General features: G+C 33.2%; 1 protein-coding gene across 4 annotated transcripts in view; it reads right to left on the reverse strand.

Annotated features, from left to right (window-relative positions):
- Atg18a (Autophagy-related 18a) overlaps window positions 1-25962 on the reverse strand; it is a 75544-nt gene that overhangs the window by 41390 nt on the left and 8192 nt on the right. For all 4 annotated transcript variants that reach the window (XM_023164949.2, XM_023164950.2, XM_023164951.2 and 1 more), the window contains exons 2-3: window positions 11143-11388; window positions 2517-2715 (exon numbers count right to left, since the gene is read on the reverse strand). In XM_023164949.2, the coding sequence (XP_023020717.1) occupies window positions 2517-2715; window positions 11143-11388 (445 nt within the window). The remainder of the gene's footprint in view (window positions 1-2516; window positions 2716-11142; window positions 11389-25962) is intronic.

A 25962-nucleotide genomic window follows, 5' to 3' on the forward strand; every position in this document is an offset into this window, starting at 1 on the left:
TGTGGGAAGGGAAACGGAGTAAGACTGACGTGTACTATAAGTTGCTGTGTTACTAAATTGATTTTTATATTTTTTGTGGATAAGACACACTGTTTCCAAAATAAAAAGACATACTAAGGTCAGAATTTTTTGCTTCATGAATCCCTGTAGCTAGCCTTGCATAAATATCTGATGGATCTTTTTTGTAGAGAGAATACCATATTGAAACGAAATTTTGCACAATTTCCCCAGAAACAAATTCCATAACGTAAATAAGATTCAATTTGTGCAAAATAAACTGATCTTGTGATAGTAGTGTCTAACTCTCTTGCAACAACTCTCACTGCATGACATCCTGCTGCTAGTCTTTTACATAATTATATGATAAAATTTAGGTAATTTTGTTTCATACTTTCAGTAACAGGATTAACTCCAGATAATACTTTCTGTGGAGAATACTTGAAGTTGAAATAAAAAACTGTGTCATCAAATTCAATATTTTTGTTCCCCTTTCACTTTTTAAATGATTTCTATAAAGTCTTGGAAGAGTAGAAGGATTGTAAATCTTTCTTTTCAATACTTTCACCCATTTTTTCTCTCATCATTTTATCCTTTGGGAACCTAAACTCATTATATGAAATAACTCACTTATAAACCAATGCACTTTCTGTTTCCTTGTGCCTTTCCGCACAATTAAAATCGGTACAAGAATGCACCATATTAATATTCAAATATATCTCTAAAACACTTTTAAAACATACACAAACTAAACTCGATGAAAAAACGAATTGTTCCTTTGCGAACTGTCACCTAAGAAAAAGTTTAAAATCAATGTTGCAAAAACAAGCAGAATGGATGCGATATGACATACATTTTCAATACCGAATAAACCAATGAATTGTGATATGGGTACTCAATTTTCCTGAGAAAACGAACGATCAATTGAAATTTTTTGTAATTATTCAGTCATTTTTTTTAAGAATAAAGCCAGCAAACAAATAAATTTACAATAGTAAGATCGCTCGAATCCACGAATTAAGCATAAAAATGGACAATAATATTTGCCTTGATATCTGATATAATACAAGTTATATCTAAATATGATTCTAAATAAAATTAAACAAGCTGTATTTTCAAATGGTTTTCGAATGCTCATGAACTCTAATAAAATTAATCAATTATGCATTCATGTCACCCACCAAAAATAAGGAATTCAACGTTACTGGTATATTAGCCATATTGTCATCCAGTCAGCTAGCGCCCTCTGTAGTGCATGCGACAATATATTCTTTCTATTGTCAATGGTTTCCACAAACTTCGTGTTTTTGTTAAAATAATTTCGAAATGAATGTTGAGCCTAGTTTTGTTAAAGATGACTCCCGACAACTTACCAAGAGTCGATTTTGAAATGATCGATGAATTTTACTTGAAAAATTTGCAATATTTTGGTACCGAAATGAAGAAGGTGGTATATTTAGTAGGTCCCTTTTATTTATATTTTACCACTTTTATTTGTAACTAACGTTACTGCAGTTTCGTCCTATATGGACATTTTCAAACTTAAACAATAAACTTGAAAATGTCCATATAGGACGAAACTGCAGTAACGTTAGTTACAAATAAAAGCGGTAAAAAACATAGAAATTTTCATTTCTTTTTTCATCATGATCTCCTACCACATAGTAACGGCTACATCCATCAATTTATTTGCTTGGTTTCTATGGCAGAAAAAATGAATGTGTTGTTGATATCTGTTGAGAACAGATATGAACATATCAAAGATGTATTCAAATGATGAAAGGACTGATACGCTATTTAGTTATGCAAAATCAAATAGAAATCCTCTTTGGCAAGGAATATGTATGTTGAGCTATACCAGAATCATCGTATTCCGAACATCCAAATGTTTAGACGATTCAGATAGAATTTTGAGGAACTATGGTGCATTTGTCAGAAAGAAAACAAGAAAATGCGTGATTGCTGGAAGTGTGAGGAATCAAATAAATGTTATGGGTAAGCACATATTACCACATAAAAATTTACACAGTGAAAACATATTTTTTTTTAAATTTAGGATTGGCCAGTTAGAAAAATTATGCTAATCAAGATTGTTCTTTACGAGAAATTGCCCACAAAAATTGTATTCGTAAAAAACGAAAAACAACATTTTTGATTTTTTCCGTATAATTTGAGAAGGGCGAGAGTCCCCGTAAATTTTCTTCGACCATTGTATTGTTCCCGATGACAGTTACCTTTTTTACCATTCAATCGTCTTCTTATCTGTTACGGTTTAGAATATAGCAATGTTACAGCATGATAAAAGAAATTTTTGAATGATGCAACTGATTTTCCTCCATTTTCAGTATTTTAATATGTATTTTAATATTAACATATTGAAGCTTTATAACTTCTATGTATTATATATATATATATATATATATATATATATATATATATATATATATATATATATATATATATATATATATATATATATATATATATATATATATTTGAAAATTGAGTTGAATACTTACCAAATTTACACAATCAAATATCTGAATCTCGCCAGAAGTAGATGAGCCAGGATAAGCTAAAAAGCAGTTATCGACATCTATGCTCAAGGCTAGTAGTCCATTAGGATTACGGGGTGTGTCTCTTATTGTATGAAGAACTTTCATGTCTCTTATATTGTGAATGTACAAGCTTTCCTCAAGACAGACGACCAAACGGATTCTAAAACAGATGAAAAATTGATTATTTTTTTGGTTGGAACAAGATATTTTGAAACAGCTGGTACAGAAAGCCTTGCCGACTCCCTTTAGTTTACTTCTTAGTTTGATGACACATATTTTAATAACAACAATATTTTTATTTGGTTGCTTATCATGAACCGTATTGAAGGGTTGTAGCGAATTCGTTTAATGATGAAGTTAGCGAAAAAGTGTGATAAGAGTTCACTTACAGTTTTCATTAGTGAGACAGGCACAATTTTTATAAAAGTGCTTATTTTTTTTGACAATCAACTTTTTTTTTCATCCATGTCAACTGGTTTGTATCTGAAAAAGGTATGGCGTGATTGAAACAGTTATGAGCAACCTAACCTAACTCCGCCGAGTGTCTCTGACTAAAGGGTTACTCAAATTGTACAACCTATTGTTCCCCCCAATAACTATTCTAATGCAATTCAAATCCAAAACTTTCCATCCAGAGAGCAGGCAATATTTTTTAAAACTATTGACGGAATTATGCTCTTCGAACCAAAGTTCAACCTAAAGATATAATCTTTTCTTCAAGAATTGCTTGTTTGTTTATACTTCTCTAGTACTGCAGTAGTGGATACTTTCCTTATCCAAGGGGATGAAATAGTGATGAACAATAAATTTCTTAATGCTCGGAGATTAACACCAGCAAGCTGACTTAACCTTTCAAATGTATGTCGCTTTATCCCTCACGATATTAGAGAAAACAGTCTTTGGAGGCCTTGGGATAACAACTCGTCTTCCCTATTACATTTCCCAAAATCGGAATTTCACAACCTGAAGTTAGCCACATACTGAGCTTCTGCATGCAAGTCTATATTCAATCTAACACTCTATCTTATCAATAGTTTTTCAAAACGAATATATCCCATACAGTGTTTTTACGTCCGAAATGAACTCACTTACTTTAAATGTAAAAAATTGATAACGTAGCTGTTTCATGTCAAGAAACAGAAATCCAGCCTTCTATTTCAATTCTACCTGAGGTACCCACTACTATCACCAGTTCGGAAATTTTCACCATTTTGATTAAGTTACAAGTTTCTTGGAGAATTTGTTTGGATCATCTGGCCCAATGAGTATAACACGAGAATATACCGATTCATACATTTCCTAATGGGTATTCTTACAAAAATATATTCCGCCCTGATAGATTGTAGCACTAGGATAAAAATCACCAAAATTAGGAAAAAAATTCTGAAAACTCATGAAATCGAAAAATACACCAACGTATCAGTTTCAAGAAAAAAAGTAGTATGCTTACAAGAAACTAATTTTCAAGATAATTGTACATACGAATTGAAAATCTCTAACTCATTTTACAATGTTCGCAATAATGGACTTGGGGCCTCCGGAGGAGTTACAATTGACAATAGAAAATCTATCACTGCAGAGTAAGTTCCAGTGACATCTGATATAGAAGTTGTAGCAGTTCTGCTCACTATCCTTCAGAAGTTATGTATTTGTAACATATATGTACCGCCAGTTGCAAATATGTATCACTATTGAAGATATGGATCTGATTGTACACCAGTTTCCAAACATGTTGTGGAGTTGTTCATCCTACAATAGACGTGGAGTTGTCCTAGAAACTTTCATAAACTAGTCCAATCTCATTTTACTCAACAACAGTGTAAAAGCAAGAATCAACAATGAAAAGCAATAAGGAAACAACTCGGCTATCGACTCAACTTTGTGCAATACATCTCTTTTTACTAAGCTTTCCTGGGATGTTTCACAACAATCATATAACAAGGACCGCATACCAATATATCAACCTTCCTGGAGGCTCAATAATGTGGATCGAGACAGTTGGGACTCGTTACAGAAATGTCATAGAAATCAAATTACTGAATGACGCTTCTTCAATTCTTGGACAAGACGTGAATGAGATAGTCGAACTATCCACCAAGATCATAATAGAGTCAGAAAATATCGCCATATTTGGAGGAAATATGTTGAATAGAAAAAAAAATGTATCGTTCAAACATGCATTGGACACAATTACAGGACATAGTATACAATTTTGGGATGAAAGTGTTAAATATAGGAAATTTATACATATCGAAATAGTAATAGATTCATGGAATATTAAAAAGAAAAAAGGAGGAAAAATTGACAAATTTCAAATAACTGTTTGATGATTGGCACACATAATATACAGTTTTGGGATAAAAGTGTTCAATATCAAAAAAGTTCCAAATACAAAAAATCTGATGAATATCGGCCAATTAACACTACCTGAAAAACTATTATAATCAATAGTATATCAACAACTGTTGGAATATTTCAATAAAAAAACAATCTGGTTTTAGATCCAGACATTCATGCGAATCCGCACTTTAGCTTACAGTTACTGAATATATAGATAAAACGAGTAAAGGCATGTACACTGTAGCAGTATTTTTAGATCTTAAACGTGCGTTTGAAACTGTTTATCGTGAAATATTAATTAAAAAAAAAATAGCATTAAAAGAAAAGTACTTGGGTGGATCAGTGATTACCTTACAAGAAGAAAGCAGTGACCAAAATTAATGAGTTTGTCTCAACAAAAATAAGCGTAGACCACGGCTTACCGCAGAAAGTATTTTAAGGCCATTGCTATTCTTAATTTATATTAATGATATCTGCAAATGTAATGAATGTGATTATGAACATTATTTTGCTGATGATGCCCTAGTATCGGTTAGTGATAAAGATATAGATAAGCTATCCAATGAAGCATTGAATAATATTGCTACATGTTTGAAAACTAATAAATTGAAGCTAAATGTGAACAAAACAAAGGCTATGATACTCACTACACTGTTTAAGTACAGGGAATTAGATTTAAATCAAATTGAAATAAAAATAGAAAATGACAAAATTGAGCTCATTACTGAATTTAAATATCTAGGATTCATGTTGGACAAGCATCTATCAGTGAATAACCATTTCACTTGCATACAGAAATTTTGAAGAAATTATATTTTTTCACAAGAGGGTCCTAACACTTAACTATGCAATAATGGATAACTGTATATAAGACCATTATACAACCATATGTCAAATATTTTTCCACTCTTCTATACACAAGTGATTTAAATAAAATGAGAACACTAAAAAAACTACAGAATCACACAATGAGGATTATTTTGAGATGTGACAGAAGTACCCATATATCTTTAATGTTAAATACTCTAGATTGGTTATCTTTAGAAAGTAGGCTTACATATTTAACGATGATTTATATTTACAAAATGTTGCATAACCTCCTACCTTCATATTTCGACAAATTTTTAATTATCAAATCCCTCAGTATAATTCTAGAATAAGAAGTAATTTGTATGTAAATAATGAAACAAAAACGTTCAACACTAAAACATAAATTTTTAAAGGATTTATTAAGTATAAGAGTCTACCTGAAAATGTAAAGTCTTCTAACAGTCTTATTCTGTTCAAAAGAAATATTAGACCATTAAGGTGATACCAAATTATTACGTATTATTTTTTTTTGTATTTTCAATTATCCTAGGTAAGACTACTTATTAACAAATATCAGCGGATCTTTTTTCTATTATTGTGTTTATATGTATATAAACTGAACATTGTTCAGTACTACCAATGATTCTTGCACATGAAACTCTAGCTGAGACAATAGTTTTGGTGAGTTAAGATTGTTTACCAGTTTGTATATGAATACGCAAGAATAATAAGGTCTTCTGTTTGAATGAAAATACGATTGCTGATTTATGGGAGAAAATAAATAGAATCAAATGATCTAAAAGAAATCATGGAATTATATTTCTAGTTGAAGGCGGTTGTACTGTCTTTGATGATCATCGGATCGGATTATAACATACCAGCTGAGACTTTCAAACATTAGTCTATCGACAACAATTATGTTAGCAAATTCATTGAAATGAGATACTGTAGAATCAGAACCGTACTTGATAGAAGATGACAAACTTCGAATAGATAACTATGGACGAATTAGAAGACGCATTATCCAAAGTGAAAAGCTTAACCCCCACCTGATGATATTCTCTATATCTTTCTCTGTAGACTTCCACCTTCGGGTAAAAGTCACCTTCTCAAAATTTTCAATAAAATTCGTCTGTTACAACCGTTTCCCGTTAGCTGGTCTATTTTAAATATCGGTGCACCACAGATAATTTGGTCATTCTACAATCAAGTGTCTGTGAAGCGTTTGCAAAAAGGCATAAAGTAATCGCAATATCAATTGATAGACATCGTGTGTTTAACACTGTCTGGAGACGTAAAGTCTTGACAAATTAAGGTAAATCTACTCGCTTTCATAGCCAACTTCTTAGAGAACAGATACTTCTCGGTGAAAGGTAATGGTACAGTATTTGAACAAGACATCTTGAGAACGGTATTCCCGTTATCAACTCTTGAAATAAAAAATATATATATATATATATATATTTTTATTGCAATACGATCACCAATGGAAACAACAAACGTTAAGATTTCAAAAAGTTCATTTTCATTCTTATTTACCATAAAAATTGTAGTTACCGATTTTTTAAGATTTAAGTTGAAATATTAAAATGCAATAATGTTACATCAACAAAATTTCAGTTAAAAACAAAAACAGACTTCTTATTACCTATATTAAAACATTTCATGATATATTTCAACTAAGACAGAAATGAAATGAATTGTGGCGTTTATAGTCCGGGATCCCTCGCCCTTTTTCGTTATTTATTACTAACAAGCTAATTTTTCGTGAGTAGCTTCATTTTGACAAGACGCCCAATATTTGTCAGTACAAAAATTTCGTAAGTGGTAGATAACAGGGGTAATAAGAATGTAATTTGTTGATTTGGCGGTTGTCAAAAATTCATTACTAACTGTTTTTTTTTTCATATAATTCTGAAAATAATTATTTGAATTAGCCGAAAAAATAGTTGTTCTACAAAATGCTTGATTTGATCAAAGAAGTCTCCCCTTTGGAACATGTACTATTTACAAAGACATGAAATATAATTACTAACCAGCTAAATTTTATTTGGTCGGTTAGTTATTATTAATATAATTTAACACCCACATTGTCCTACAAATTGCGTGGTACGTTTTTCTGGTCCGACACTCCAAAGTTGTAGTACAGATACCAGATGTAAAAATAATTATAGAATAAAGAAAATACTTTTGTCTAGTTTCTACTGTGTTTATTTATTCGTTACGAATAAATAAACACAGTAATAACTAGACAAAAGTATTTTCTTTATTCTATATTCAACATGAATTTCTACAAAATAAATAAGTCATCAATCGAACGAGTAAAAATAATTACTATCAAGTTGAGTTTTCGTGGGTAGCTTCGTTTCAATGAGACGCCCAACAGTTTCCTTCACGAAAATGCTCGATTGTGGTAACTAAGAGGAGGAGCAGGTATATAATATGTTGGTTTGACGATAATAAAACATTTATTTCTAGCTGTTTTTTAATTTTTTAATTCGCAAAATAATTATTTATATTAGCCGGTAAATCATTTGCCCTAAAAAATTCCAGATTTTATTGAAGCGGTCCCCCCTTTCCAACATGTATTATTAACGAGGTCATGAAAAATAATTACTAACCAGCTGAATTTTATTTGGTCAGTTAGTTGATAATTATATAATTCAACACCCACGTTGTCCTACAAATTGGTGGTACGTTTTGCCGATCCTCCAAGGGAATTCGAAATTCATAAATATAAAAATCGATTTATTCTCTGCATTTCACAACCCTCGCTTTCGAGAGAAATGCAAAGAAATTAAGAAATTCACTGAAGATATTTGGCTTTCTTGTCGAACTTTTCTATTTGCTGGAAAGCATCATGAACACAAATATTGTAATATCGAACTACCGGAAAATTGGAATGACGACAAAATCGGGTATTATTCCTCTTGCTATAAAAAATTTAGAGTGAAATAAAAATATTTGTGTTATGAAAGGTAAGTCGATTGAATATTTTTTCATTTCATAGTATATGAAAAATAATTTATCAAGTAAAAATTTTCACGTAATTATGTAAAAAAAAATTCGAGCATTTCCATGATTAAATTATTGCAATATTTTTCAAACAATCATTTTATGAACATTATACTTTACATATTTTTCTAAAAAATTTGGAGTGTAATGGATATATATTTAATACAGTAGTTAATTTTACAGTAAAAGTATTGTCGTAGAGTAAAAAAAGGAAATTGTCCCAAGTGTGTAGTTTTTGGAGGTTATCATGAAAAATTTTTATCTTCCACGGTTTCGAAGTAATTCAGAAAGAACTATAGAAAGAAAAAAAAATCACAAATTAAGCTTCTCTCAAAAAAGTCCACGGATCTCAAATTCGTTTTTTTTTTCAAAATCTCACCTCATTGTTTTCTTATAAAATTTAATACCATTTAATTTGGTTTTTTAAAAAATTGTCCAAGCTCAAAATGACTTTTTTTCTTTGATAGACGCTATCTCCGTGGCAAATTATCGAACACAATTTTCCAAAAACGCAAATTCAATGGTATTAATTTTTCTGAAAAATCAATGAGGTGAAATTGCGAAAAATAAATATCATATCCCTGGACCATTTTTAAGAGAAGCTAAATTTGTGATTTATTTTTCTGTAGTTCTCTCTGAATTACTTCGAAACCGTAAATGATAATAATTTTTTGTGGTTGCATCCGACACTTGAGACTACAATTTATTGTTTTTTTACTGTAACAGTCTGTTGAAAATTATCCAATTTTTTTTAATTCCGCAATTTTTGTGTACATACTTCATTCATCATTTTCTTAAAGACAAAAAATGATATAGATAGAGAACGGTATATACTATTTGAAAAAGGCTATAAATCAAAAAATGGAAATGAAGAAGTAATAAAAAAAATTGTAGGATATGAATTGCCAGGTAACCTATAATTGTTATTGAAATTTATTTTTTTATTATTCGGCGACTCATTAATTTATTCATGTTATTACAGATTTAGATATCACAGACGAACAAAATGAAGAAGATACTGATGAAGATGAGAGTGATGCTAGCAGCGACAATGATGAATATTTGTCTGATGAGTCAGATGAAAATAATTTTTTCTTTTTTTATGCGTTAATAATTTTTTCATGTATTCTAGATAATAAAGTTGATATTTCGAAAAATACATTTTCAACTTACGTTATGTTTCACATAGGAAAACGAAAATAACTATTATTGTAGGACTAGGGATATATACCTGTTTTCTCGTAGGACATTGTTTTATTTGGACGAAAAACACACTAATCTATCACGTGATACCTTTGTCCTACGGTTACTAGTAAAAAAAATGGTCTTGTGGTATTGACAACTTTGGAGTGTCTGACCAGAAAAACATACCACGCAATTTGTAGGACAATGTGAGTGTTAAATTATATAAATATCAACTGACTGACCAAATAAAATTCAGCTGGTTAGTAATTATATTTCATGTTTTTGTAAATAGTACATGTTGTAAAGGGGGGACCTCTTTGATCAAATCGAGCATTTTGTAGGACAAATATTTTTTTTCGTAATTCAGATAATCATTTTCAGAATTATAAAAAAAAGACAGTTAGTAATGAATTTTTGACAATCGCCAAATCAACAAATTACGTTCTTATTACCCCTGTTAACTACCACTTATGAATTTTTTGTACTGGCAAATACTGGGCGTTTTGTCAAAATGAAGCTAGTCACGGAAAATCAGCTTGTTAGTAATAAATAACGAAAAAGGGCGAGGGATTCCGGACTATTACCTTTTGTGTACAAAATTATCGAACTTCTGAATTTAAAGGCTTTGATATTTTTTAATTTCTTTGGTAGAGAACTACATGAAAATAAGGTTCTTTCTCATAATACGTATAATTATGACAGATGATAGCATGTTAGTTACAATAGCTGATATTAGAATTCATATTACTAGAATACTGACTACTATTTCTACGAAACAGGTTAGAATATTTTTTTACAAAACAGACAAAACCGAAGAAGTACAGCGAGGGTACTGTCAAAATGTTAAGTTTGGCAAAGAACTCCTTACAAGAGATTCTCCTCTAGATTATTTATTTTACAATCTATCTTTTGGGAATGCCTGGAAAATGATTAAAGTCTCACATCTAGTCTGTTCTATCATTCATTCATTTGCGCCTTAGACTGCATCATACTGGCGGAAGTTAATCAGTCCGAAATTCGCCTATTGAAACCTTAAATATAAGAATGGCTTCTGTAGTTGACTACGTCTTTGAGAGTTTTTTTGCCAATGACTTTTTTATTGAATTGTATCCACATGAGTGCGTCTGAACCATGTACATTTCAGTTATCATTTATATCAAATGAGACAGAAGGTAGAGAGAATCGTTAGAACTGTGTCACAGCTTACATGTTTGTTGTTCTATCATCTAATTCTTACCTGTTGAGTTTCAAACCACATATATTGTGTGTATACGAGTAATGACATATTTCAGTACCCCTTTTGAAATGACATACTTTCAGCTTCCTTTTGCAAGCATTAGATACGATAGTAACAAGACTACTGCTGAAAAGTCTTTCAACAATCCAACAGTCCTCATTTCCATTGGAATATATTTCCTCTAGGATATCAGCATTATTCAACGAGTACAGTTTGTAGCCTGATTTGCTTGCAACAGATAATGATCTGAAAATATAAAAAAATAAATGAAAATCTGAAAATATCCAAATCTACAACATACTTAATCAAAATTTTCATTTGAATTGAATCAATAATCAGTAAAACTCCTGATAAACTTTGATGAAAATGAGAGACGAGTATGTCGAAAGTTACCAATAAAGTATATTTATTCATTTGTTTTGTGTGAATGACATTTTCAAATGGAAAAATTTCACTGAACAAGCATCATACATCAGGCACCTGTGCAACGTCTTCGACTTGGAAGATTCGTCGCAAGTTATTTCCTACCATGAAACGCAGAAATTAATTTCTTTTGGTCGATCCGACCAACCGTTAGACCGGTTTCAGGGCGATTGCCCCATCATCAGTACCGGGCATGGTCTCTTCAGAACGGTGTGAACCGTCTGAGTATTCAAGATGGCGCCCAGTCGCCATCTTGAAAGTTTCATCTGTCAATTTCACTTCAAATTAAGTATTCATGCATTAATTTCATTATCCCAAATTTCGATTTTTTGAGTTGACCCTTTTAAAAAATAAAAGGGAGGGACATTAAAGAAATGCATTGTATTAGTATTAAAATGAATAGAATACTTTCATTAGAATTGATTCAATGGCAATATTTGATAGTTTCAAGTTCACTTGAAGCCTAACATGGAGTTATTTATGTGAATGGAGAACGACCTTCTGTATGACCTTGACCCACTATCGACAAAGCAAGAGGGTCCGGTTAAAAAATCTGAAGTTGTTATCTTGAATGGATCACTGTCGACATTGTCCTTGCAGGCAAGTTAACTTCATCAACATCGATTATAAATGTTGATCAAGTACAACATCTATTTTACTTGGTTCTTGGAAAACCACTTTACTATCCTTGAATTAGTTTGGTGGTTTCAATGGCCTTGAAAGTGTTTGGCGAGCTACGACTGAGATTGTAATCTTCCTAATATCAACATATCCTATCAAAACTTAACCTTACTTCTTACTTGAAGCATACAAAAGAGAGCTACCAGCATATCTATTCAATGTAGAAATTATAATAAATTATGCGGTATCATTAAATATGTGTGAAGCGGTTTCATTCAATCTTGAAATCATCTTTTACTGTACAAAATATATGGGATGAAAACGTTGTTGATGTGATCAGGAGTATGGTACGGATAGTCTAGGATCCCGCTGCAGAATCACTATGTCCATAGCGTAGTTAACCAAACTCAGATTTTTACATACATTTGTAAATAGGAGAATATATTTACGATAGGGTGCCAGTCAAAATGTGTCCGCAAATATTTATAATTCAAAAAAGCGAGTGTGCTTTGAACCACACGACTGAAGTAAAACTTCTTCAGCTCCATCTATATATATATATATATATATATATATATATGTATGTACTTACAATGGCTATATTGGGGAAACCAAATAAAGTATAAGAAATCTGAAAACAAATTTCATAATAATTGAGTAAATACGAAATAAAAAAAAATTGAACTAACGGAGAATTATCATCAAAATCGGTTTTTCATTGTCAAACATAATTGAAAAATTTCAGATAAATTTCCAGCTAGGTCAGGTGTACCACAACGATCGAATCTAGGCCCACTTTTGTTCATAATTTTCATCAATGATTTACCGTCAGCTCTGAAATATGTAGATTGTCTTCTTTTTGCTGATGATTTTAAACTATTCAAATCAAGTTCGTATGGGGGCGGCAGCTGATTAACGGAAAAACAGACAGACAGACAGTCCAAGCAGCCCGAGACTGCACATATCAGCAAAGCGATATTATTAACATTTCAGATTGGAGTTTGAAGAATAAATGTAAACGTTTTATTGTACTGTCGCAAGTCGGTACTCGCTTTGCTCATCACGAGGATTTGTCGCTATTTCAACCAACCCTCTTTCATCCAAATAATGAAAGAACTCATTTGAAACTGAATGAAATATTTATTATGAAACGAAAAAATTACGTTAAGGGTAGTTAATAAAATAGTTGAGAAAGATACAAAGAATCACCAAAAAACTAACATTATATTGCTACCCAGCAGCAACGATGAAAAGGAGATGTGCTGCATTCTTAAAATGCTCTGGAACCGTTTCTGAAGAGTGATCAATGAATACTGAATGAATTTCTCAATACTTTCTATTGATGTATGTAAGGTAAAATGCTACATACGCATCCGTGCAACTTTGCGTATTTGGAGATTGTTTTATGTTTCCATATCCTGTAATCGTATTAATTTTGATGTCTATGAACTTGGAATATTAAAAGATGGAATTGTGAATACTGAGTGTTTTTGTTTTAGAATATAGAAGTTGGGGTTGAAACATCTTTCAATTCATGTATTTGCTTGAATGAATTTGAATTATTTCATGACTATTTTCCATCCTTCCAAGTGATGAAAGCTTTCGTAGGACTGACCTGGCTCTTACTCCATGAAGTATTTTAGTAGCTTGATTTTTTCAAATAAAAATATTGGCGGCCACTTTTTGACTGGCAACCTGTCATAACTGTATTTTGCTATTCATAAATGTATGTAAAAATTTGAGTTTGATTAACTACGCTATGAACCTAGTGATTTTGCAGCTGGATCCTGTACTAGGATATACAAAGCTTTGAAAGTGAGCAGGTTCCTGCGAGACATTTTTTTCAAACACATGAAACCATATGGAATACCGAAAAAATCTCATAATTAAAAAAAATCGTACAACTAGTTACTTTTATTCCGACCATAGAAATTGTATTTATGAAAATTGAGTATTTTTAGAAGAGAATATTTTTTTGAAAAAGAAAGAAAGAAAAAAAAAATGAAAACTCTTTGGAAAAATGTGTAAATTATACAGATATTTTTCTCAGAAAGAAAAACATATGACAAATATATCGTCAAATTTACTACATATCCCCTATTTTCAAATCCGGTGAATTAATCAAAATAACTAACTACTAAAGTAACCCTTGTGTATAACTACAGGAAATCCTTTGAGATGTGTATATACAACAAAATCTTTCCAACTGACACTAATTTTGTGAAAGAACATGAACATGTACGTGACGGAATTTTCCAATGAAAATGTATTCAACTAACACTTTATTGTGTCACTAAACAGTTTCAAAAACCGGAACTCGTGTTTCACTTTATAATAGCTCCTTCACACGCCTGAATAAGCTATTGTATAGTGAAACACGTCTTGCAGTTGCGTCTTGTAACATGGTTTCAATAATAAAAGATTCACGATAACAAATATAATACTTTTACACATTTTGTATGTGAGGCCGTGGAAAATTTAATATAAGTGAATATTGTAGGTATATGTAGACTACTCAAAGGCTTTCGATAAAGTGGTAAACACTATTCTTCTACACAAAGTGAAACACTGAAATAAATACACACATAAGTCAAGAAGTGTATTACAAAGTACATTTACTTTGATTATGAAACCAACGTAATTTAAATAATGAATTTAATTTTAACTGAACAAGAAAAAAAATACAAACGAAAAATAGTGCATAATAAAATGATTACCAAAATCCGAAATGTAGAAGAAAACCATTTTAGAGCGAAATAAAAAATGCATTAATATTCGGTGTATCCTCCCTTGTTCTCTAGTAAGGTGTTAACTCGCCTGTGCATGGAAACAATAAGGGCGTTAATGGTATCCATTGGGATATTGTTCCATTCTTCTTAGGCCGCGAGTGTGAGTGGAGGGTGCTTGGAGGATTCATTCTGTTTGAGATTGCTCGTTTAACGAAATCCCACATGTGCTCAATGGGTTTCATGTCTGGTGAATTTGCTGGCCACGATAATCTTTGAATATTCTCAATCCCTAGTTCATTTTGTACCCTTCTCGTGCGATGGCGCCTGGCACTGTCATCAATGATAATAAAATTGTCTCCAATTTCATTTCGGAGAGGATAAATAATGGGTTCAATAATGTTTCAAACATATCTATCTCCTGTCATAGTATCTGGAATAGGAATAAGCTGCGTATGACGACCATGCATTACGTCTCCCCAAAACATTTATGATCCTCCTTGGTATGGAACGATTTCTCTGGCAAAAGATAGTCTTTCTTGTCGCCCTGGCCCTCTCCAAACTCTGTGTCGCCGACTATCACTAACTAAACCAAATCTGGTTTCGTCCGAAAAAACGACATTTCGCCACTGAAACTAAAAGCCAGTCTCTGTGTTCCTGTGCCCACTGTAGACGAGCGGCTATGTGTCTGGGAACCAGCCTGGGTATACTCTTAATGACCTCCTGGATTTCAAATTGGCTGTAGCAAGTTTCCGCCGTATTGTGGTACTGGAAACTAATCGACCAAACGTTTTTCTTAAATGAGTTCGGACTGCTGAGACTATTATGGTTCGATTCCGACGTACATATCTCCCTAGATATCGATCTTCTCTTGCATTAGTTACCCTAGGACGCCCAGTTACACGTCTCCAGTCAACGCTGTTAGTTTCCTGGTACAAATGCACTATTCAGATAACTGAAGCGGGGGGAATCCTTAGTCTATCCACGATTTGATGATTCGGCAGACTCCCATCATGCAAAGCCACTATCCTTGCTCTATGGAACAATGAAATTCTATTGCCAGGCATAATTGCAAAGAAGAACTCGACATCACTTAAACACGCTAAATCGATATGAACCCTTTTTAAAAAACATTGGTATCTAAAATTAGAGAAAATTTTTTTTGTAAACATTTTTGCATGCCTAGCACAGGTTGAAGAAATAAAAATGAAATGTACAAAAAGCTATGATAAATATTTTGTTTTTACAATTTACGAGGGGGTCCAAGAATTTTGGCGATGTGTGTATATATGTTTATATATAAAAATAGATGTTTGTTGGTTGGTTAGTTGGTAAGTGATAAACTTCTACATCATGATCGCTCAACCGATCATGATGAAACTTGACATGTATAAATAATTTTTCATAGAGAAGGTTTTTAGGCTATCAATTTTTCTGTAACTGGCCACTAGATGGCGCTGTAGAACAATTTTTTGAAAGCACTGTTCTATAACGCTGCGCACGCCTAAGTTTGTTGATTCTGATTCTGTCAAAACATTGGAATAGCAGCGATACAGCAACATAGTACTAATAATTAGTACTACAACTACCAAATTCTACACGGGCAAAGCCGCGGGCAACAACTAGTATGTTTATAATCGGAAGATTGCAGGTAACATCTAAAAATACATATAAACGCTTTTTGGCTTTCACCGCTCCATCTATATACCAAAAATTGGGATAAGCTTCCAAAGGAAGGAAGGTGCTGATGATAAAATAAAACAACTGTCTTATTTCGAATCTTCAAAGTCCGCCATTGAAGATGATAGTGTTTCATGTAAGTGAAATTTTATATCGTAACTCATGTACAATGTACGTCAAGAAACTGAAAGTAGACTCTATTATTGTCTTGGAAAGAATGGAAATCATTTTGAATATTTCTTATATCAATAAATGAAAATAAACTTTCGATTCAAATAAATAATGTTGGGGTCGTTTCATCAACCTCTATCTCCTCTGTAAATTTAGCTCAAAAGCTGAAAGCTCTTTCTCCTGATTCTTTGTTATGGGGAGTACAGTTGAGGTTATTTTCTTTAGTCTACGTTCATCTCTTTGTAGACCCCGGTTATTTGCAGGACCAGTTCAAAGGGATATTATTTCCTCATCTGATGCTGCTACGTGAGAACTTGGTGCAGGAAGATTGGTTAAATATTTTGCCTTTGAGGAAGCGTTGAACCGCTTCCCGACCACCTAGCCTCCTATGTGTGTTCAAGAGTTGGAGAACTGAGAAGCTCCTGCTCTTGAATCAATGCTACAGGGAGGACAGCTGGGGTCGTTTCATCAAGCTCCATCTCATCTGTAAACTTAGCTCAAAAGCTGAAAAACTGAAAAGGTCTATTTTTTTATCCTTTGTAACAGGATGGACAGTTGGGGTTGTTTAATTGACGTCCATCTTCTTTGCTGTCTCAAGTTATTTGCAGGACCTGTTCAGGGGGGAATTTTGGACATTGTCTTATCATTTGGTGGGGCAGTAGCCGGTTAGTTCGGCGTGGATGGTTTGCTCCACTCACTCAATCGACCGCTTTGTGAAACGGAGGTTCAAGCCGCGAGGCCAGATGATTGTTTTTTTTTAGCTCCCACTGTTCCACCCGTGCTAGGAATCGCACGTTGAAAGGCAAGACCTCGCTAATTTAACTCGCACAAGTTTAGGCTTCCGTGATCCGCGAAAAGTCGAGTTTTTGTGAGCGACGCGAAATCGACTGCCTTGGATTCTCCTGCACACTCTCACAGCCAGCGGCACTTTTCGATTTTTTCGACAGATTTTGCGTTTCGTCGACGTACAGGTATTAGTCGATCGTTTACTGAACCAGTGGACTCAAATTTATCAACCTCATTGCGAATATTCCTCTCGGTAGGACGATTATGGCACCGTGAAATTGGCGAAACGCGCGGTACGTTGCCCGAACAGAACACCCATTTTGATAAAACAATTTTAAAACTAAGTTATACAGTTTATTGTATGATTTTTACTATAAAGGGTTTTTCAAAAACCGCGACACGTGTTTCGCTATACAATAGCTTACTCAAGTGTAAACTAAAAGTTACTTCTGAACTACAACTATTTTATACTCTAACATATTACCTACTTGTATGCCTACTTTCTAATGAATGACTTTATCTGAAAACGTCAGGTATGAATTCATTACCTATATGAATAAATAAAATTTTTCGAAAGTACTGTAGATACACTTAACTTTATTTACCATAAACAGATTCAATGATGGCGAATTATTCAGTTCAGTTTGATCGTTCATAAGATATTGAGAGTTTTTGAATTATTTGCTTATTTTCATGCTCTCCAACAGGTCAAGTTTCAAACCTTTCTTCTGGAAATGGAGGGGCTTGAATTCATGGTTGACCTTATGCCCCTCTGTGATTGAATGAGTGACATATGTGGAATATACTTTTCCATTCTGAAAACTATTTCTGTGTTCCTTTATGCGGACTTTGAACGTTCTTTTAGTTTGACCTATATAAAACATCGGACATGACCCACACCCACATGATCATTTATACCCTGCCGATTTTTCTGAAACTGAACTTTCATCACATCTCTTGATGTGCATGCCTAAGTTGTTGTTGGTTTTGAAAGCAATATTTACGCCTTTGTTGTGCAGAAAAGATGAAAAATTTGTAGTGGATTGGCCTAAGCAGGTTAAGGCTCTATAACTTTTATCCTCATCTCTGCGAATTGGGTTAACTTCCTTCAAAGCTTGGCTGTTGAACTTTTTTGATAATAGTGAATGTATTAGACTGATGTAATCATTGTTGACGGTTTTTTGTTTTATTATGTTCAGTTCTTTATTGAAATTCGCCTCTGACAAGGGAACATTTGTCAGTCTGTGGATCATACTGTTGAATGCTGCTACTTTGTGCTGATACGGGTAGGTGGACGAATTATAAATGATAATATCTGTATGTGCTGGTTTAGGATAAATTGAAAAATAATGTTTGTTATTAACTTTCGTTATTGTCAAGTCCAAAAAATTTATAGAGTCGTCAGTTTCCATCTCCATGGTGAATGTGATAGAAGGGTGGAGAGAACTGATGAAATTCAAGAACTTAGTCAACTGTCTGTTCGTTCCTGTGAAACATACCAGGTCAGTCGGTAGCCATGCGGTTTGGCGTGGGTGCTTTGTTCACTCACTCGAATTGACTGCCGTGTTGGTCGGTGGTTCAAGCCCTAGTCTGAATGATCGATCTTCACTTGCTATCGTCCAACCCATGTTAGGAATCACACGTTGAAAGGTAAGACCTCGTTAATCCTTAGCTCGCACAAGTTTCGACTTCTGAGGGTTGTCGTTCGTAGGGGTGCGACAGCTGGTTAACGGAAAAACAGATTTTAAACACATTTTTAAACAGATATCATCCACATATCTATACCAATACACGAAACTTCCTACCAGTGGGTTACTGTGTATTTTTCTCTCCAAATCGTCCATGAAAACCTCTGCCAGAATGGGACTAAGTGGGTTTCCCATTATGAGACCTTTGCAGGATGAATAAAAAATTTCATTGAATTGGAAGTAATTCTGTGGCAAACAAACCATAAGCAAGTCTAATATTTCTTTTTTCACGACCGGATTGATAGACTTTTCGTCCAATAGATTATCTACAAGAGTAATCGTTTCATTTGGAGGAATACTGGGAAACAGATTTTTTACATCGAATGAAATCAATTTGGCAATATTCTGAAGTGTAATATCTTGAACTTGGTCAACTGTGTTCGTTCCTGTGAAACATACCAGGATATCATCCACATATTTATAGCAATACACGAAACTTCTTACCAGTGGGTTACTGTGTAATTTTTTCTCCAAATCGTCCATTGTGTCATGGATGAAACAGAAAAATTCAGATCGTTAGTCATGAACCCACAACCATCTAAATTCATCGCATTTATTCAAAACCACACCAATTTCAAATCAAAATTCTGCTTTGAGCAACGATTCAAATAATGTATGGAACATAATGGAATCGAAAAATAAAGGACATCCAACCAGAAGGATCGACTTCACCAGTACACCGATAAGTGACATCTTCGGGGGGCAAGCATTCGTCGCAACGAGGACCACATTATTGAGAATATCCAGCCTTTTCTCACCCTGCCACTCAACATTGAGAAAGTGAAGACTGTCTGAGAAGCGCTTAAGGTACTCGTCTCCAAGAACAGTTTAGAGGGAGTAACTTCGTCGTTGCATCTGAAGGTTTTCGAATACAGCCACGACCGTTGCACGATGATTATCAAGGCTTTTGATTTTGAATTTGACTTGAAGATTGATTCGACTTTGGTATCGCCGAAAACACAGTCTCCAACAGAGAAGCAATACAAGCTTTTCGCCGTCGTTTACCACGATGGCTGATGGACTTCCACGTCGGCTACAACTGCTGGATTGGGTACCACGATTCTTCGGTCAAGACCGTGCAAAACAAAGACGTATTGAAACCCCAGGGAACGCGAGTTTTTTATTTGCTGTTCTACAGGAAAATCGATATGATCCTATCTAAATAAGGTTGCTGCCTTTACGTAGAGTTCAGCGTCTGGAATCTTACGGAATGTCTCTTTTTAGTTTTTATTGAATTTGATATTTTTTTGTTTTTAATGAATTTTGTCCAATTTTTACTGATATATGCACTTTATTTATCTAAATAAATAAGTATTGATCAAATCGTATGAATTCTTCAAACTGAATTTTGATTTGAAATTGGTGTGGTTTTGAATAATTGCGATGAGTTTAGGTGGTTGTGGGTTCACGACTAACGATCTGAATTTTTCTGTTTCATTCATGACACAATGGACGATTTGGAGAAAAAATTACACAGCAACCCACTGGTAAGAAGTTTCGTGTATTGTTATATATATGTGGATGATATCCTGGAATGTTTCACAGGAACGTACACAGTTGACTTAAGTTCTTGAATTTTATCAATTCTCTCCACCCTTCTATCACATTCACCATGGAGATGGAAAAGGACGACTTTTTGGACTTAACAACAACGAAAGTTAACAACAGACATGATTTTTCAATTTATTGTAAACCAGCACATACGGATATTATCATTCATAATTTGTCCACCCACCCATATCAGCACAAATTAGCAGCATGCAACAGTATGAGTCACAGACTGATAAATTAGTTGTTTCGCAAAGTTCAAATATATAGTCACAATCATATTTGAATATTTGATTCCGTTGGTTTAATTTGATCAGAACATCAACAGTGACTAAAATTGGGAGAATGATTAAGAATAACTAGGCAGTCACTTATAATTCTAAAATAATGGATCATATATGTTAATTATATGGCTGTCAGTTTAATCTTTGTTATGAAAAAGTGTTTTATCGCTGCAAAAAGACGAATCTATTTGTATTTGCATTCATTCGTTTTCCATCAACTCACATAATGACATCTAAAAGTTTTCCGCAGAGGTCAGTGGTAAATGCGAGTTTTGAAACTATATTTTTAGTATAATAACCATAACATACTTTGAAATTAATATATGGTTGTTATATGTTGTAATGATATCACACCTTTTAAGTATCTTAGAAAAGATTGAATTGTTCAAATCAACTCGAGAGGAAGTAACTATCAAATTTGAAAACCTTATAGAATACTGGTTATCAAAGTAGTGTGAACTAACTCCTTTTACTGAATTTCACAGGAGTAGTTGACTAGCTGTTACGGCAGGTAAGCAATTGAAGCTTAACAAACACGCGAAGACCACTGTCTTGGAAAGAGCTACAAAAAAATATGTTTGAAGAACACCGGCCATCAGAATTCCCCTGATAATTATCTATAGTAATGACTAATTCAAGCAATTTAACACATGTATGCAGCAATATCTTTCTTGATAAGACACCATGAAATGAGTCTTTCATACCAATGACTATCAGAAAAACTTAATTGCATATACTAGATTGTGTAGCTTGCAAAAACTGAAAGAATAGTGGCTTGCTGATATGCCACCGATAGATATAGAATTTCATGGGAATCATAGTACCTACAGTTGAACGAAAAAAATGTTTTCTTGTGTCAAACACATTCTTGCTGTCGGAAGATTCCAGTAAAAAAAAACAAATCTTATATTTTCATCGAATCAGACATAAGCATAAGTTATTGTCACAACTAACGTGGTTTTTACTCCTACTTTGGTTATTTACTGAACTAAACTATTGTTAGAGGCCTAAAGATCCAATTATCTAGTTATCAAACTTCTTGTACAAACTCAGAATGGGAATTATTCAAAGCCAGAGTGAAGATTATGTGCTTCCACATTCAACACTGATATCACAGTTGTGATTTACTGAGTGTAGGCCTACAACTCGCCAAACACGTTTATGACCTGGTAAAAGGTCTTGTTCAAGGTCATTTGTGATTTTCCAACATCAAAGTTATCAAGGCGGATTTCGCCCCAATGAACATTTCATTGCCTTCCTGAACGTGGTCAAGACCACATTGTTGTCTACAGCTATCCATGCAATGACACAATCTGGAATATTTGTGTGGGACCCTTCTCATATCATCATATCGCTATTTCAAAACCGCTAAGTCAAGGTCACGCTCAGGCTAACAGCATACCGAAAAGCAAAATTTGATATTATATTAGCTATTCACCCAACACTGAAACAAATAAAATAATTATGAAACTTCTGAAGGAAATTTGGTTGACGATATGCTACATTACGTAGGTCATATATATAAGCAAATAAATTTTCAATTTTGTAGATACATCCATTACAAGTACACACACTGAGTCAGTGATTTTTTGGCTTGACTCCCTGATAACAATTTTGTATTATATTGTTTCATCTGATTCTGATACATGATACATTAATTTCTTGACAAAAAAAAAAAGAAAAATTGAAAACTCAAAATAAATTTTATTATACATTGCTAAATATGGTTGATAGTAGATTCATTAAAACTAGAAGCAATTGTTATAAACCCACTTCACTGTGACTCCCAATACTAAAAATATCAACTTGAAAAATAACCTATTTGTAACAATTTGAAAACAAACCTATTAGCAAGCACTCAATATAGGATAAAGAAAATAGCTTTTGTCTGATTTCTTCTACGATTTTTATTTGTTACGACCGGTTTAGGTTTGTTAGTCCATTTTCAGTTATACAGTGTGTGAAAGCCAAATGGAATAAATTCAGTATTTCGGTTACGGTACATATTTCAACAAAATCCCGAAACACGTCAAATTTAAATTATAATTTGACATACTTCAACGGAAAAATGCTACCCCTACCTTCAACCCCCGTCGAATGACAGGTAACAACCCCCAATTTTTCAAATGGGAAGTATAGGCTTGTGATATATCGTTTGAAAGGTATCTTCATTCTATATTTAAAAATGTTATCGCTTTAAAGTTTATTGAAACGATTAGGAAAAAATAAATTAAAATCACGTGGTTACCGAAATACGATAAAATACACTCAAAACTTATTGCAATATACTCAAAACTCATTTCATGTTGAGGTATTGCCTATTACTCTGTTGATGAGTATTTGAAAGATCCTATGTAATGTATAATTGGTTAATGCCTTCATGGGTTGATTAGAATGCCAACACAATTACCAAATGTGGCTCAGTTCATAATTATATTTAATTTTGATGTACCTACGATTTCAATCATATAATCGACTGTTTCAATCAACGGGGTTTTCTATCTATATATTTAGATTTTATTTTATTTTATTTTATCTATCATATTTATTTTTTATTTTTATTATTGACTTGTTCTATGTCATCATGTTATGATCGTTATGAACGAATAAATATTATTATTATTATTATTATTATTATTATTGATAATAAGAAAGTAAGCAAAAACCATAGCAATGTTCTTTTCAGATTGTATTCTTCAAAAAACTGGATAATTTCCGAGGCATAGTTAGTTTAAAACGCCTTGTCAACTTGTTTTGTATGTTACAAGATTAGTTTGAAGTTCGTTAACTTCAAGTCTGACAAATGGTTAGATTAACGAAAATGTATAAAATAAGAGATTTACAAATTTTTGGTTACGGAGATAAAGCCCGAGCACAATAGGAAGTACTTCGACTATTTCATGAGAAATTTACTAATTTACCGCCCATATCTCAAGGAACAATAAGCAAAATAGAAAAGCAGTTTCGCGAGCTTCGTCATGTGGGGCAGATAAAAAAAGCAGCTGCCAATGCAATGAGTGAAGAACTCAAATTAGATGTGATGCTTGAGTTTGAGGAAAATCCACATACATCAACTGGACAGGCATCCACTACATTCAATGTTAACCATACATCGATAGTAAACATATTAAAAGAAAATGATACCTACTCAGGAGCTCATGGAAGACGATTTTGATAGAGGAACTTATTTTTGTAAGCAAATGATAGACATGTTGGATAACAATATCATCCAATTAGAAGGCATTATGTTTTCTGATGAGTGTACTCTGTCTCTTAATGGTCAAGTTGATCGGCAAAATTGTCGCGACTGGTCAACGGAAAATCCCAACTGGATGAGAGAAGAACACATGCAATACCCTTAAAAGGTTAATTTTTGGGCAGGGACATTGGTCCCTTTTTCATTGAGGGCAACTTGAATGGCGATAATTATTCGGCACTACTTCAAAATTATGTCATTCTAAGTTTAGCAAATTTATATCCTGATCCAGGAAACCCTCAAGTTCTAGTGAATACGATATGGTTTCAGCAGGATGGAGCACCACCACATTACCAAGTTAATGTCCGGCAATACCTCGATACAACACTTCCAATCGGTGGCTAGAGAGGCGAGGATCGATTGAATGGCCAGCGCGATCACCTGATCTCTCATCATTAAATTTCTTTTTACGGGGATATGTAGAGAACAATGTATACAAAATTAAACCTTCAGATTTGAATGACTTCAAAGAACGAATAACGCTTGCGATTAGGTCGGTCACGTCTGATATGTTAAACAATGTTAGAAGACAATTTTATTTGAGATTAGGATGTTGCAAAGATGTTCGCGATGAAAATTTTGAGCATCTACTTCGTTAACATCTATAGTTCTTTTTCGTATTTTACATTTCATTACGTTTTGCATTACATTTTAGTTTTTGAGTGTATTTTATCTAGATTCGGCAACCACACGATTTTAATTTATTTTATCTTAATTGTTGCAATAAACATGAAAGCGATAACATTTTTGAATAGAGAATGAAGAGACCTTTCATAGATATATCACAAACCTATACTTTCCATTTCAAAAATTGGGGGTTGTACCTGTCATTCGAAGGGGGTTGAAGATAGGGGTGGCATTTTTACGTTGAAGAATGTCAAATTATAATTTACATTTGACGTGTTTCGGGATTTTTAAAAATATATATAATAACCGAAATGATTAATTTATTGCATTTGACTTTTACCCTCTGTATACTTTGAATATATAGTAAGTACCTCAATTTAAGACACAATGTGTAATGTATGCTCTAGGTGACTATAATTGAGTATGTACCTGAGGTATAAAAAAGTTGAGTAGATGTAGAAATAACGGCAGAGTCGATCAGAAATTTGGCAATTCTTCACAATCTAATCTAAGTAGGTATATTGTATCTGAAGCCACAAGAATTCTCAAAAGAAACAAGATGGAATGGCTATGGCAATACTCATTGGTGTTATTGAAGGTGAACAAGCAAAAATGATATCGACATGCAAAAAACTATAATGAGTATTGTTTAAAAAAGGAGTGAAGTTAGTGTTACGAATGACTGAAGAAGAAATAGTAGCTTGCAAACTTTGCGGACCGACTGGAATAACATAAAAATCAAAACGATCCTTTACGACAGGGTTTCTCAAACTTATTGTCCCACGTACCCCTATAAGATATTCAAGACCACGGCGAACCCCTTTAAAAAATACTGGCTATTGACCATAGGCATTTTATTAAAAAATAATACAAAAAACAATACACACACATGTTTAGCGTTAGGTAATAGAACGAACATTTAAAAACAAATACTTACAATAGTCTTGCTT

The sequence above is a fragment of the Leptinotarsa decemlineata genome, unplaced genomic scaffold, assembly GCF_025532065.1.
Source record: "Leptinotarsa decemlineata unplaced genomic scaffold, Ldec_3_MD MMD2_tig00026282_RagTag_RagTag, whole genome shotgun sequence".
In the NCBI taxonomy this organism is placed as follows: Eukaryota; Metazoa; Arthropoda; class Insecta; order Coleoptera; family Chrysomelidae; genus Leptinotarsa; species Leptinotarsa decemlineata.